We start from the raw sequence: 15,745 nt of genomic DNA, 5'->3' as shown, positions 1-15,745 counted from the left end.
AAAGTTCTAGAAACTATTTTTATTAAAATTCATCATCAAAGTCAACATCCATTAATTCATCAACATTATTTTCAAGTGCTTTCTCTGATAACGTTTTCACTGTATCATCGGAAATTGCATCTCGATTTCTTTCAACTTCAATACAATCCTTTTCGTCACATTCGATGACTTGAAAATCACTAAACTTATCTACACTACGATCATCTTGGATATCTCTGATCTCTTGGTCGTTAATTGGTTTACCCAAAGTCATAGGAGTTCTCACATCTCCAACATTCATTGATGATCCAGGATCATCAGTACTATTTTCTGTTATAATCACACAATTGTTGTCTGCACCCTTGTTAGAATTATCATCTAAATTACCGAACTCTTTATCATTATCATCTGTTTCTAAAATTGTATTAACATTATTTTCAAGTCCATCTACTTTAGTAGCAACTGTTTTTAAATTCACGCCTTTATGATTATTATCGTTTTCCTGGTCATTACTTGAACTATCGTCTATTTCTAAAATAACATCATCATCATCATCGATTTTGTGTCTACCAGATTTTTTAGGACCTTGATTTATATCATCTGAATAGTCTATGTCTTTATCAAAATCTGTGTGTACATCAGCCCTTATAGATTCGTTCACTAAAACAATATCATCTTCATCAGAACTGTTAATGTCATTTTCCCTTGACTCCCTTTCTTGTCGAACATAATTTTCTTTTATGTTAAATACACTTTCTGTACTAACACTATTAGTTTTGTTATTAATTTCTTCTTCGATCGAACGATTGTCAGTAATTTTGTCACTTTTGGATAGAGTGTTTGGAATAACATCACCATTCTCCGTATTAATACTCGTACTACAATTATTGTCACAAGGGTGATCAATATTATCGGTTTTAGATGGAGTGTTAGTGATATTATCAGCGCTTTGATTACCATTTATAGTACTTGAGGCAATCTTAAGTCTAGCTAGTCTTCTCTCTTCAGCAAGTTTTCTACTTTTAAGGATTCTTTCTCTTTGTTCATCGCTTATGGATGGAGAAGATGTTGCTTTTGGCATCATCAGTGACCTAGAATAATATGAAATAAAATGAGCACAGATAGATAAACTACTGGTAAATTGTTCTTTAATGTAACTTTTTATTAGTATTTATTTCATCGAAAAATACAAAAAAAAACAAGTATTACATTTAATAGGTGTAAAAGATAAACTTTAGAGTTTTACCGTTACACCCTGCGCCGTCACCAATCATTGGTCGTGAATACAACACGCTAAATTCTAAAATTACATTTATGCTAAACTAACTAACTAATGCTCATTAACTTATGACAAATGGCGATAAATAATAAGTACTTAAAAAAAATTATAGTTAAATGTGGGTAGTATAAAAATAAGATAGATTAAAAAATGTATAAGGAGAGTACAAACAACTTTAAAAGTCAACGGAACAGGGATTTTAGTGTTTTTTTTTTGTGATGGAAAACAATTTTATCTCACTTTAAAATCATTTGGAATAACCGCTTTAAACGGAAAGAAAACTTTTTTTACCCCTTTAAATTAACACTTCATGAATTTCAACAAACTTGGAACTAAGAACGTAACCGTAAAGAGAGCCAAGAATGCTAGCGACCTAGCGTAAATAAATTTTAGATATAGCGTTCTACTATTGGCACGTGGATTAAAGGTCGAACGTGCCAGACGTAATAACCAGAGATTGATCACATAACAACGGATTGGTAATGTCATGTCATGGCTAATTGACACATTATTTAAATTCGGGAGTAAAACGTAGATACATATAACAACTTTTACGTACTGTCGCGCCGCAAGATCGAGACTTTATCGAACGCTATGTGATATTTACAATAATAACTATATACTAATATTATAAAGAGGAAAGATTTTTTTTTTTTGTTTTTTGTACCAAATAGACTCTGCAGCTACTGGACCGATTTTAACAATAGTAACTTAAATTATCAGCAAGTAACATAGGCTATAATTTATTAAAAAAAATAGAGATCATTAACGTACATTGCAATAATGTTACCCAAAGTGACAACATTTTGTCAGTTAAATTCATTAGATGTGTTGAGAAAACTGCTTATAATATAAAAAAAAATATGTGCTACATGATTAAAGCACTCATTATTTTCTGCAAAAAAATCCGCAAGTCAATATATATAACTACCATAGTACCGCTAGCAGCTTTAATAGGTGGCAGAAGAAAATTATTTTATACCTATAGTTCAAAGTGTAATAATTAATTGCACGCCGCCTCATAAGCAAAGCGTTGAGGTGGGTATTACTGTCAGTTTACACACCGAGTGATTCTCCAACTTTACATGTCACATTTATTTATTCTTAATTGCTTTTATAAGTGAATATTAATAGACAAATGTTGAGAAAAAACACTATTTTTAACACTCATAATATTTTTAAACCTCTTTTTATTATTTAAACTAATAAAATTTTTTTTAAAAAAAAGGCCTATCCTGGGCGTCCGTGTGTCTGTATGTGCAGATCCCGTATCTTGTGGTCACGATAACGAGCGAAATACTTCGATACACTTAAAGAGTTGTTTTTTTTTATAGGCTTCAGTATGTTGAGGGATAGAAGCCTATTACTTTTCACGGTATAATTAGATGTAGTTTAATTATTATTTACAAATAATCTCAATTTTATTGTAATGAATGAGGCGTTAACTTTTGGACTTTCCAACTATTTTACTAGTACAAAATAAAATTCAAACAATCATTTTAAAGTGCTTTACGAGACATAGAAAAAATAAAGATAATCCCACCTATTCTCTTTTACAGCACTGTCCGTTCCTTTCTTGACAGAGCTTGGTGCGGGAGTGGATCGTGCTATCTCTATTTGTTGCTGCAAGAGTTTATCAAACTCGTCTTCGGGCGGTTCCTCTTGGGGGTCCTTGTGAGGGGCCTCGTCGTCACTGGAGTCCCTCTGAACGACTGTCTCCTCTGACATGTACTGATCTGTTCTTATTTTGTGGAGATTCACCTGTAATCATGATTAAATGTATAGTATTAGCTCATAGGTTGCGTTCTGGACATTATCCATCTAATAAGTTCGCATTTCTAATGAAGAAAGCTAGTTCTGCCAACTGCAATATTTGCAGTACGATGGATGATGTCCAGCATGTACTGGTGGAATGTAGCAGATACAATTTGGAGCGACTAAATGTTATGCGGCGGTACAAAATCAACAGATTTGACGTGGGTGCTCTAACGAGCCTTCTCTCTCAACCGACCACAGAAGGTTTCAGGTCTGTTGTTGAGATATTTGTGCATAGGCAGCAATAACAGATTGTATCTGTTACATTTCCCTTATATTAATATAATTACTAGGTTTTTTGTTTCCTAGTTACTTAAGGGATGATGGGGCTGGCATATCCGTGCTGGATAAAAGTCCCAAATAAATAAAGTTTAAAAAAAAAAGAAAATCATGATTATTATTGTATCACCTATTTGATCCATAAATGTTACACTATGTTAGGATGTATTTTTCTCTACAAGTTAGCTCTTGACCTGATGGTAAATTATTATGCTATGCAGCTATACTATCGGTATCTACGCGGCATAGCACCCGAACGTGCCGTGCGGTACGTTATAAGACAACAGCAAACTCAACTTTGCCAGGGATGTCAATGTACAACAGAACAACAACAGAGTCAACAAATCAAATACATAAATAGAATAAACAAATATACTACCACAATACACACATCGCCATCTTGTGATATGGGTACTAAGATGACTGAAGAATATTTTTATGAATAATATACATAAATACTTATAATATATAGATAAACACCCAGACACTGAAAAACATTCAAGTTCATCACACAACCATTTTTGGGAATTGGAATCGAAGTTGTGGGAATCGAACCCAAGGCCTTTGACTTAGAAGCAGGGTCGCTCACTGCGCCAGTCGGACATGAATTATGTGGAGAACCCATGGATATCGAGGGATATCTTCAATTCTTACAGCCATATACATAACTAGCTGTTTATGGTGACTTCGTCCGTGTTTGTTTCTTTTTTAAGAATCATTTGGCATTGGTTGACGATTGGTTGCAGTTCTACTTATTTTTCTAAGTTGCGTATTCTTGTGTTTTTTGTGTCATTTAGTCTTTTTATTCGGTCATTGGAGATAACTGTGCTTGTTTGCAAATTATTCATAATTATGATTCATTTCCTCTCCATCTCATTTATAAATGAAGATACAGCTTACGTACCATTACTGGTCTCTTCTTGCCCAGTGTCTCAATTTTTTTCAGGCAATCTTCAAACTTAAATTTCGGATACAATCTGTATGCCCAGTGTTCTAACTTCTTTAAAACCAAATCCAAGTCCTCCTTCTCATGGTTTTTTCCTGTAACAGTGAATTTCATTTATAAGAGGGGTAATCGACACAAATAAAAATCATTTCACCAAATTTCGATGTTTGGTATTTTGATAATTGTATACTTTAGTTGTACAATATTATTGTTACAGGATTATAATTCTTATCTTTAGTATGTTGAATAAACTGACATTCAAAATAATACTGTTACAAGAGACAGTAGGGCCCCTTGTCTAAGAGGTCTACAACAACTTACTGGGTATTTATCAGTAGCAACTGCATGGTAAGGTAACCAAAAACAACTTACCCTTAAATTTGAAATCCTTGAAATGCTCTGGAATCACATGAATACCTCTGGGCCCAGTCAGTCTAGCCGGATTCAATATGAATCTTGGATTTTTGATAACCCTTGTGGTTTTTGTTGAAGTAGGATCAACTCGCTTTTTCTCTTCCTCTGTAAATAGGATAATAATTAATAATTTGCTATACTCTGTGAATTTTGCTGTAATTGTAGTACAAGTAAATAAAATAATAATAATAATTAATAATTTGCTATACTCTGTGAACAGCTGGAGAATCTGTATGTTATAATTTCTTCAATCTTTATACTCCACACCAAACAGTTCGTTAATTGCCGCAGATTACAAATAACACCATACGGATTCTCCTGCGTATTGCTGAGTAGAGCAAATTAAGATTAATTTTCATAATGTTATAAGTGACTTTACAAGAAAAAGTATGAATACACTTTTATTGTACACCAAAGAAAAAACGTAGTTACAGAGATATAAATACATATCAAGAGAGTAAAATTTGGTGGCCTCATTGCTACATAGCAATTTCTTCCAGGCAACCAATAGCGTAAAAGGAAAAAACAGAAAAGAAGTAGGTGGTGCAATAAATAATATTTAAAATTATACAAATATATAAATAAAATATATATATATATAAATATAAAAGTAATATTTTTTTGCAACAAATCTACCTAAACACACACTATTGACTTGTTGGTTAGCTATTTTTGAGCTGCAGCTGCTATTCTCTAACTCATTTGACATCCAATTTAGGTCTTAAGTTGGAAGAAATATTATAAATATAAATTTAATCTGCATTATTTTCTGCTAAATGACACTACAGTTACTACAAGATTTTTAAGGATTTTAGGCTTTTTTAAGCATTTGTGGTACAAGAACTGTGGCTTTAATTGACAAGCGCTCAGGCCAAGGTTTTGAACATGTCATCATCATCATCATCATATCAACCAATAGACGTCCACTGCTGGTCATAGGTCTTTTGTAGGGAGTTCCAAATTCCACAGTTTCGTGCCGCTTGAATCCAGCGACTACCTGCGACGCGCCTAATGTTGTCCGTCCAACTGGTCGGGGGTCGACCAACGCTGCATTTACCAGTGCGGGGCTGCCATTCCAGCACCTTGGAACCCCAACGTCCATCCCTCCTCTGAACTATGTGCCCCGCCCATTGACACTTCAGCTTCGCGACTCGTTGAGATATGCCGGTAAATATGGTTCTTCTACGGATTTTCACATTTCTGATTTAATCACGAAGAGATACTGCGAGCATAGCTCTCTCCTTCGCTCCTGAGTGACTCTGAGCCTTCTTATAAGGCCCATTGAACATGAATTACATATTAATTAATTTTGTTCCTTTGGCTGCGTTCTCTGGTTCGAAAGCATCTCTAACACACAATTTCACCTATGAAGTGTAATATTTAATACTATGGTTTTAGATTACCTGCTTCTCCCTCCCGTTCACTATTGTCATCACTGTCGGAACGTGAGCGAGGTCTTTCGTCGAATTCATCGCCTTCAATGACTCTCTCTAACTCCTCAGCCTCGTTTGCTTCATCTTCCAAAAACACATCTTCGAGCAGTGACATCGCAATCTAAATGTAATTACGGTTCGAAACTTTACAGTACCACAAAAAACTGAATATTGAATTAGTTCAATTATATTATTACAATTATTACACTATTTGATCAATTAAATATTAGCAACTTATGTTTGTTTATAATTTGAACAATGACATTTGATTACATTTCGCGGCATTTTGTACATAGCACAGACAACGCATAAAGTTCCCAAATCAGTACAGAGTACAATATACATACTGTGGTACACACTACAGACAGACTAGCTAATATTGTCCAGACACTGGTACAAAGGGGAACATGGTACAGACTAGGTCATTCAATTAATAAGGTGCTAGGACTAAATAAAGACCACTGATTCAATAAAATCATTACTATCTGCTACAGACCACTATTTCATGTCAAAAATATGCTCCTTAATCGGTGCCTGCTTACATTCTCCTCGGTCTGTACTATCACATCGTGATTATATACTCTTTAATCAGTTCCTGATTACAATTTTTTTGCATATGCAACCTAACATCGCACCTTCCGCGCACTCTGCGGGCGGGCAAGTCACAAAATAATTATATTTATAAATAAATTAAATATAAATCCATTCAATCATTCTCATTGTTATTTTTTATTAATTTCATCATCATCATCATCAATTCAACTAGTTGACGTCCACTGCATGGCATAGGTCTTTTGTAGGGAGTTCCACAATCCACAGCCTTGGGCCGCATGCTTCGATCAGCTTCCAGCAACTCGCCTGATGTCGTCTGTTCACGTCTCGTTGGGGGCTGACCTACGCTGCGTTTACCGGTTCGGTTTCGCCATTCCAGCACCTAAAGAACCCAAGGTCTATCAGTTCTCCGAGCTATGTGCCCTGCCTATTCCACTTCAGCTTCGCGAGTAGCTGAGCTTATTATTTATTTAATTACAAAACTAGATTTATCATTACAGGTTTAACTACTGCGATAAATATTCTGCTTCTCAAAACACCGAAAACTAAAGCTAATAATGAGCATAACTTAATAAATACGTTTGAACTTGCCGAGTGAACAACTAAATAGGTCCAGTTGTTCATAAAATATTAAGTGTTATTTAAGCATTGGTTAAATATATAACTATATGTGTTTTGTTGAATCTTTCTTTGTATTTTGTTAAAATTGTGAATAACTGGTCAATCGAAACATCTTTTTACATTACGGTACGGTACTCCGTACAACCATGAACCAAACTAAGAACCAAGGTACAACACTAACAAGTCACGTGATCAGCTTGCGTTTTGAGAGCGCATTCACAGGTATGGAAATTCGTAATTTTTATTAGAAATTGTGTTAAATTACGGATATATCCATAGCTTTAAGGTAAATTATTAAACATGGGGTGGAAAATGTGTTGTTGAGTGCATACATAAGGTGTAAATTGGTGTCGTGGACCGTTTTTTCGTCAACAAAGACTGTCATTTTGATACCAAGAAAGGTGCTTCAAGAATGGCGTCCCCCACATGTGCCGCCTATTGAATTTCTTCGTCGTTGGGAATTTTAGAAATTGATGACGTGAGCTCAATTGCTGTGAGCAAAGGTGCAGAAGTGCGAATCTCCAGGGCTCGCTGTGGGAAGTCTTTGCAGTCGCTACAGTCGCCCTGAAAATTTTCAAATTGGTATCGCCCTTGCAGTTTAGTGATTCATTGTCCTTATTTCTGCGAAAAGTAATGCAAAATTTATGTTTTTCTCAACATAACTCGTTTCGCAAGTCTATATCCCATGTGTGTTCGATTTTTTTGTGGTTTAATTTGGTTGATCATTCATTTATCCGCCCAAGTGTTTGTTTACTTATTTTCCGTTCAACGATAATAATGCTGATTGACAGTAGCTCCTTCCGTATCGTTTTATAATAGATAATGCGCATAATAGTGATTACATTAATGCACAATAATTAATACATTCTATGTAACAAAATGTAGACCAATTACTTGCACAACAAACATTTATCTTCTGTAATTTTTGTTCAACCATCTTTGTCATGTATATGTATCAGACAGTTATTAAATAACATTTTTGTATTGCAATATAAACATATTCTTCCTTTGTTTTGTTACATACTCAATCTATATAGTATCCTTACAAGAAGTCCTGATTCAAATTATGCTTTGTTCCAATAGGAAATATTTCATAGTATCAGATTTCAAGCAGAATCTGTAACAACTACTTATTGTTACAGATTCTGCTTGAAATCTGATATTGAAAACTCCAAAGAAGTTCTAGCTACCAGTATTTTATTTGTAGAGGGAACCTTTTTATACTATACCTGAATATGATTGATTTACTTACTAACAATTAATATTCTTGATAGTAAATAGGTTTGTTTAAAAATTTACACATAGATCTTATTTCTTTTATATGCAATCTGTACTTATGATACTGTATCTGAGAGTTTAACATATTGGATTATTACATCTTAATATATATTTTAAAGTTATAAATACTTTTGTACCCCAATTCATATATTTAGACTGTGGTCTTGCTAATAATCTGAAAAATATGCACAATTTTTATTTTGTATATTTAATCTACCTCTCCCATAATAATTACTAAAATTATTAGAGATATGTGCATTTATTGCTTTGTATTGTCAGACTTAGTTATTGAGCTAAATTAGCACTTTGGCTAACAGAATTGGCTTGCATGAAGTGACAAATAGTTTGCAAAGACTGGCACTATTGCCTCTTTCATTTGTTAAACTTAGGTGATATAAGTGTCAGTTCTTGGGTCACAAGATGTGGACCAATTTGTGCCATCTTTGTAGATATGTTAAGTGTCTGATGACTATGAAAGTCTTGTAAACTGCAGGTATTACTTTGAGTCACATGTGGACTTCATGAGATCCACTTATCATTCAAAATTAGATTTTGACTGACATAGGCAGTTTTTATCGTTACGTGTGACTCTTATAACTTCCTCTTTTGCTGTTGGCTTTGGTTTGTTTCATTGTGAAGTCTCTTTGCTGGAAGAAATTTAGCATCCTCTGGTTGTATTATGTATTTCTCCAAAAGGTTGCTGCATCAAAGCATGGCTGGATCAGTTATGTCTTTTTCATGATTTTGTTAACAACTGACTACTGTGTTAAGTTTACTCTTGTGTCAATTGCTTATGCTTTCTCAAATGGTTGATGGTTTATTCTTAATTTTCAAAGACCATATTTTGAATTACTGTGTTTTGTTTACTTAAAATAAGTTTTAAGGTCTGGTTTTCTAATTGGTACTTATTGTTTTGTGGCTTTTCTGGGACTACCTGACTGTACTTTAAGGATGGTAAATTTATTTGGGTGTTTACATGTAAACACCTGCTTTTTCTTAGGTGCAGTCTACTACTTTAAGCAGCCTAACTGATCAAAGATTTAATTGAAGAAGTTTTACTTGTGAGATCACTGACCTCTAGTTTTACCACTGGACATGCTGTTACTGTTTTGGCTCCAATTGATTTACATCTTTTTGACAAGTGTGATGCTGTAATAAGAGTGTCCGTGAAACTAAAACTATAATAATAAACAAAAATATATTTTAAGCTTTAAAGACATTGTATGTTACATTTGATGCATTTCTGGACAAAATTTAATATGAAATTTGTATGGAGACAGTCTGTCCAGTGTGTTAATCTTAAGTGTGGTCAATATGTGAGAGTGACTCTTGTATCTGTGACATCACAAAAAACTAATAAATACACTATGTATTAGTTTTTTGACTTTTTGACTAAACAAAACTATTGATGTCTTAAATTAATTGTGTGAGTGTCACTGAATTGACAACCTGGTTATAAACATAAAGCATACATTACACAGGTTTGGAAATAAAACAACTATAATATAATTATCAACTGCCAATTTTAATCAAATCTCAACTAATTCTGAAGTCCTTCTTTTTCGAAAAGTTGTACACTGCACAAAGTGCTTTGCTTGCTATTTTCTAAAATAAACTGCAGAAGTTCTGGTATGATGCGGCATAGAACCAAGGTATGGGTTTAACTACCATACCTTAGAAACTAGCCTGGGGGCTACCCTTACCATATTAGACTGCATCATCACTTAACAATGCTAATTTTTAATTGAAATCTGTTTATATAAAGTACTAGATGTTGCCAGTTTCAGGAGCGAAAGTAGCCTATGTTATTCTACGTTGTTTCAACTCTATGCCAAAAAATCAAGTCGATTAAGTTGCTTAGTTAGGGTGTGAAGGAAGGACAATCATCAATCGCACTTTTTCATTTATAATACTAGCTGTTGTCCACTTTCGTTGTTCGCATATATTAGAATTATTTTATTTTCCTGGGGTAAAAAGTATGCTAAGTTACTCTCCGTCCTTTCAACTAACTCTATGCCAAAAATCAAGTTGATTGGTTGTTTATTTAAAATGGGATGCAAGGACAAACAAAATACTTTCGCATTCATAACATTAGTTAGGATCTCTGTTAATGGACTCTTGTTTGTTGCAGCTGCTTGTAAATAGAGGCTGTAAATATTTAGGCAGTAAAAGATGAGTTTGGGTGCGCGCGCCACCAAGGGTGGTGCGAAGAAGGAGGGCAAGGCGGACAAGGGCAAGCCCGCAGACAAGCCCACCCCCAAGGAAAAGACAAAACCACAGGTAACATTCATTCTTCATCATCTTTAGCCTATAACAGTCTGCCACCAGACTAATGCTACAAATAAGGCCTCTTCGAACTGGAGTGTACTAACCCATCTGTGTTAGTGATCAAAGTTACAAGTCGAAATTGACGGCCGAGTGGCGCAGTGGGCAGCGACCCTGCTTTCTGAGTCCAAGGTCATGGGTTCGTTTCCCACAACTGGAAAATGTTTGTGTGATGAACATGAATGTTTTTCAGTCTGGGTGTTTATCTGTATATTATAAAGTGTATTATATTCATAAAAAAAAAATTCATCGGCTAACTTAGTACCTATAACACAAGCTACGCTTACTTTGGGGCTAGATTGCGATGTGTGTATTGTCGTAGTATATTTATTTATTTATTATTATTATTTATATTTATTAAAAATATCTTTATTCAAGTAGGCCCATAGGTGGCACTTTTGATGCGTACATTACAAGAAAAGTACACGGTAGTGAGATGATGACGATTACGACATGGTGCACTGAAAAGTATTAAATCTAAGATGTGCTCTAGCAGACCGAAGCAATAGTGCTATGTTATCATGCAAATTAAACTTCATTTCTTTCAATAAGGTATCATAATATAAGCACATTGTCAATTCCGTCTTATTTGTTAAGACTACGTTAGGAAAGCAGATAATGGCGGGAAAAAGCAGTCAAGAAAATCAGCAGTTGCTCTATTCCACCAATCTTTTGAAAGATGAGAATGGTGCAGCCTGCCTATGGGATACTTGCTTGCTTGGGCAAGACTTAACCAATATATATGGTAGAGTCACTACACACGGACAGTCTTGACGTTTCAAAAGTGCTTATATTAGGGCTACTTGAAATAAATGAATTTTGAGTTTTTGAATTTATAAGAAGTATACTAATTACTACAATAAATTATTTTATAGGCATTGCAAATAAATCTGTTTTAGTTTTGAAAGTCTAGGTAGAATTTAACCTTTTTTTTATGTGGCTTATGTAGCCATGGTTAACATCTAAGCTACACTCGCAGATAAAGTGGTCTGCATGTGATATGATAGTACGAAAACAGCGAGAACCGCGTGCAGTATTCCAATCTACACTCTGTCAGCATGCTGCTCAGATTCATCATCATCACAACAACCCATTACCGGCCTGCTATAGTGCACGGATCTCCTCCCATAATGAAAAGGGGTTAAGGCCATAGTCCGCCGCGCAGGCCCAGTGCGCGTTTGGAGTCCTCCAAACACGTTTGAGAACATTTTGTAGAATTCTCAGGCATGCGGAATTCCTCGCGATGTTTTTCTTCACCGTTAAAGCAAGTGATATTTTAATTACTTAAAACGCACATAACTTAGAAAAGTTAAAGGTGCGTGCTGGGATTCGAACTCTGCCCCCGGAAAGTTATCACCGCTTTAAGCAAAAGCGGTGATAGCTGTTCAGCTTAACCCTTGTAATTCTAAGAGAACGGCAATAATGTTTACCCCCATTTGACGAGCATGGTGAGCAGCCTTCCAAAAATTTATAATAAAAAAAAAAAATTTCACCGTACTGTTATTTATATATTTACTATAATTATAGTAAATATATAAATATTATTATATTTAGTATATATTTTTATTGCAGGCCACCACAGAACAACTTCGTATGGCAAACATGATTGATTGCAAAAGTGAGGATGCCTCTGACGTACGACGAATGGTAAGTCCATATTCTTAATTTTTTGAACTCCATTAGGAACTAATATTTTTTCGGTTTAACCCATCTCCAGGATACAAACAACATATTAGTCTATATCAACAAAAAGTGGATATAAACAGTCGACTTACAAGAAATGGTCATAAATTAGTGACATCTACCGTCTGCGAAAGGTACAGAAGTCATTTGTGGGATTGAGTATACGGTTTTTTAATATGATTCCTCAGGTAATTTTGAACCTACCAATGAATATGTTTAAAAAATATGTTAAAACACATTACAGCGAGGTTACTATACAATTGACGAATTTCTTAATGACAAGATTGCTTGGAAGCATCCGGCTCCGCTTTCATCTCTCGGTAAATTTTTGATGTTAGAAAAGAGCAACTGCTGAGTTTCTTACCGGCTTCATCTCGGTAGAATCTGCCTTCCGAACCGGTGGTAGAGTCACTACGAACAGACTGACTCGACGTTTCAAAAGTGCTTATATTAGGCCTACTTGAAAGCAAGCAATCTTTACAAAATTTCGCCAAGATCGGTTTAGCTATAAAGCTACGCTACTAACTAAAAAACTTTATTTAACTTGGTACTACAGAGTATTGGTAGTCAAAACCGACCTTCTATTAGGTGCGTAAAAACATTAACTCATACCTGCTAAGGGTACAGTGGTTGCCAGTATCATCACAGGCTCAAGTGGCTTAACTAACACCTACGCCTCAGGTCGATGGAGGGCGGCATTTTTAGGTCGTGTTCCTTGCATGTCCTGCGAAGTGTTGCTCTGGTTATGACGGCCGATTGGCGCAGTTTGCAGCGACCCTGCTTTCTGAGTCCAAGGCCTTTGGTTCGATGCCCACTAATGGAAAGGGTTTGTGTGATGAGCATGAATGTTTTTCAGTGTCTGGGTGTTATTTTGTATATTCTAAGTATTTATGAATATCTATATATATTAAAAAAAATGTGTGTGGGCATGTTCCGTATAGGCTCCGAAACGGCTGGACCGATTTCAATGAAACTTTCAGGGAATCTCCGGATTGACTTGGCGAGTAATCCTGTAAAGTTTGGTGACGATCGGAGCATTCCTATTTTTGAACTGTCGAACTGCTAAATACAGCTTTAATTTACTATGATGATATTCTATTGTTGGGTGTATATGGGTGTAGATAATGATCTTCACCCGCTCGAGAAGAGAATAGAAGAGAATGAATACGGAGAGAAATAAATGATTTTATATATTATGAGACTTTAATTAAAAATTTAATGATGTAAGTTTATTGTTTAAATAAAATAAAGCAAAATCTAGCCCGGCGAAGCGGGCTGGGTGAAGCGGGCTGGGTACGCTAGTTATTCATAAAAATATTCATCTGTCATCTTAGTACCCATAACACAAGCTACGCTTACTTGGGGGCTAGATGGCGATGTGTGTATTGTCGTAGTATATTTATTTATTTATTTATATTAAAAAAAAAAATGGTTTTTCGTACGCTCAGAGGTGGGATATCATCTTGGTACGTCAATTATTACTATAATAATATCATCTAACTTCACTCGATTTGGTGTCGCAAATTAATATTTGAAGGTTCTCCCAAGATCACAAGCTGAATCTCATATTGGGGCTTAGAGTTCACGCATTAGCATTACATTGACGTGGAAGCAACCTATGTCAGATATGTTTATAAATGAGTCTGCTCAGATCACACACAATTGTATACTAAGATTGACTTAGTATACAATTGTATGAGATCTGCGCATACGTAATCGCTCCAACAATAGAGGTCATTTACCCTCACATTGAAACATATCGCGTTTGTTGATCTTTTTGTATGATAAATATGATTTTATTAATAGTTTGCTTTGTTATGAAATTTTCAAGGCGTATTTTTATACTGCTTAGGTCTAGTGGTTAGCATATCCTACTATGTTTCAAGATGGTTAATTGCCAGGATTTCTTATTATCATAAGAAAGAGTTTGACGTGTTTGAACTCACGATAAATGCCGACACAGTCTAGATAGCGTTGTGACAGTATGTTAGAGGTTATTTAGGTCCTAGGTAAGGGCCGTGTCTTCGCCCCCAGTGGCGCGGGTACGCGCAGGGTATGCAGATGATATGAAATGAAGCAAAAATCTCCAGTACGAGTTATGAAAAAACTTAAGGATGGCGTTGTAAGAGGTATAAAAAAAGCCTACCCTTAAGTATTTATAACTCATACTGGAGATTTTCTTAGTTTCTTATTATCTGCATACCCTGTGCATACCCTCTATGCATGCCACTGGTCGCCCCGCATTTACGGACCAAGAAAATAGCCCGCCGGATTGTTACTGTAAATCCTTCGCCTATAGACAGCAACTTCTCTGCATGCAAGGAACACGTCCTGCAACGTGCCGCCCTGTGTCCATTAACCTGGTTCTGGCTGAACCTGAGGCGTTGCTGTTTAGCCTCATGTGCCTGTAATTACACCAGCCCTTCAGACCAGAACACAGCATTGCAATAATGCTGCTTAGCGGCAGAAATAAACATTGTGGTAGTATTTACCCGGCTGAGCTGTGTTACTGTGTTTTAGCTGTGTTAAAAGCTCTACTTCTACTATATATATATATATATATATATATGTATAGTAGTTATATATATTGTAGTTAGACAGCCAGTTGGCGCAGTGGGCAGCGACCCTGCTTTCTGCGACCAAGGCCGTGGGTTCGATTCCCACAACTGGAAAAAAAATGTGATGAAATCAATGTTTTTCAGTGTCTGGATGTTAATCTATCTATTATAAGTATTTATGTTCATATTATTGATTAAAATATTCAACAGCTATCTTAGTACCCATAACACAAGCTACGCTTACTTTAGGGCTAGATGGCGGTGTGTGTATTCAAATTCAAAAATTCAAAATTAATATAATACAACATTGTCGTAGTATATTATTTATTTATTTATAGATAGTTTGACTATCGTTTTTGTGGTCCAGGTCACTGAACTGATGGAGATGACGCGTCGCACGGAGGAGGAGGTTTGCTCAGCTCTGCACGACACCAACAACGACATGGCCGCAGCCTGCAACCTGCTGTTCGAGGAGAGCCAACGGATACAGGTATGTCGAGACCTCTCTAAACCTCTTAACGGTCTTCTCTTCTATCTCAGATACCAAGTCGCTGTCGCTTGCTCTGGTTCTGTTTTTTTAAAT

General features: G+C 35.5%; 2 protein-coding genes across 7 annotated transcripts in view; one reads left to right on the top strand and one right to left on the bottom strand.

Annotated features, from left to right (window-relative positions):
- On the bottom strand, positions 1-6,412 carry LOC120625614 (protein PFC0760c). The gene is made up of 5 exons (XM_039892696.1): positions 6,116-6,412; positions 4,671-4,817; positions 4,257-4,393; positions 2,802-3,019; positions 1-1,070 (listed from the first exon to the last, which is right to left on the bottom strand). Exons 1-5 carry the CDS (start codon positions 6,258-6,260, stop codon positions 23-25), a joined length of 1,695 nt encoding a protein of 564 aa, XP_039748630.1. The 5' UTR covers positions 6,261-6,412; the 3' UTR covers positions 1-22.
- Positions 6,413-7,465: 1,053 nt separating this feature from the next.
- Positions 7,466-15,745, top strand: part of LOC120637430 (protein lingerer-like) — a 35,572-nt gene continuing 27,292 nt past the window's right edge. For 2 of the 6 annotated variants that reach the window (XM_039909308.1, XM_039909316.1), the window contains exons 1-3: positions 10,769-10,876; positions 12,494-12,568; positions 15,530-15,652. In XM_039909308.1, the coding sequence (XP_039765242.1) occupies positions 10,769-10,876; positions 12,494-12,568; positions 15,530-15,652 (306 nt within the window). Of the gene's footprint in view, positions 7,605-7,629; positions 7,915-10,727; positions 10,877-12,493; positions 12,569-15,529; positions 15,653-15,745 lie in introns of those variants that run through there. The other 4 variants (XM_039909276.1, XM_039909284.1, XM_039909300.1 and 1 more) reach the window with 4 other exon arrangements.

The sequence above is a fragment of the Pararge aegeria genome, chromosome 1 (genome assembly GCF_905163445.1).
Source record: "Pararge aegeria chromosome 1, ilParAegt1.1, whole genome shotgun sequence".
Lineage (NCBI taxonomy): Eukaryota > Metazoa > Arthropoda > Insecta > Lepidoptera > Nymphalidae > Pararge > Pararge aegeria.
The sequence above is the reverse complement of the archived record's forward strand: the minus strand, read 5'-3'. Positions and strand labels throughout refer to the sequence as shown.

Bases quoted from the DNA above. Each gene is read 5' to 3' on its own strand.
- LOC120625614 (XM_039892696.1), bottom strand. From the start codon at position 6,260: ATGTCACTGCTCGAAGATGTGTTTTTGGAAGATGAAGCAAACGAGGCT. The intron at 4,394-4,670 runs GTAAGTTGTTTT...TCACTGTTACAG, and splicing joins CAAGGATTTCAAATTTAAGG to GAAAAAACCATGAGAAGGAG. The intron at 3,020-4,256 runs GTACGTAAGCTG...TCATGATTACAG, and splicing joins GCAAGAAGAGACCAGTAATG to GTGAATCTCCACAAAATAAG.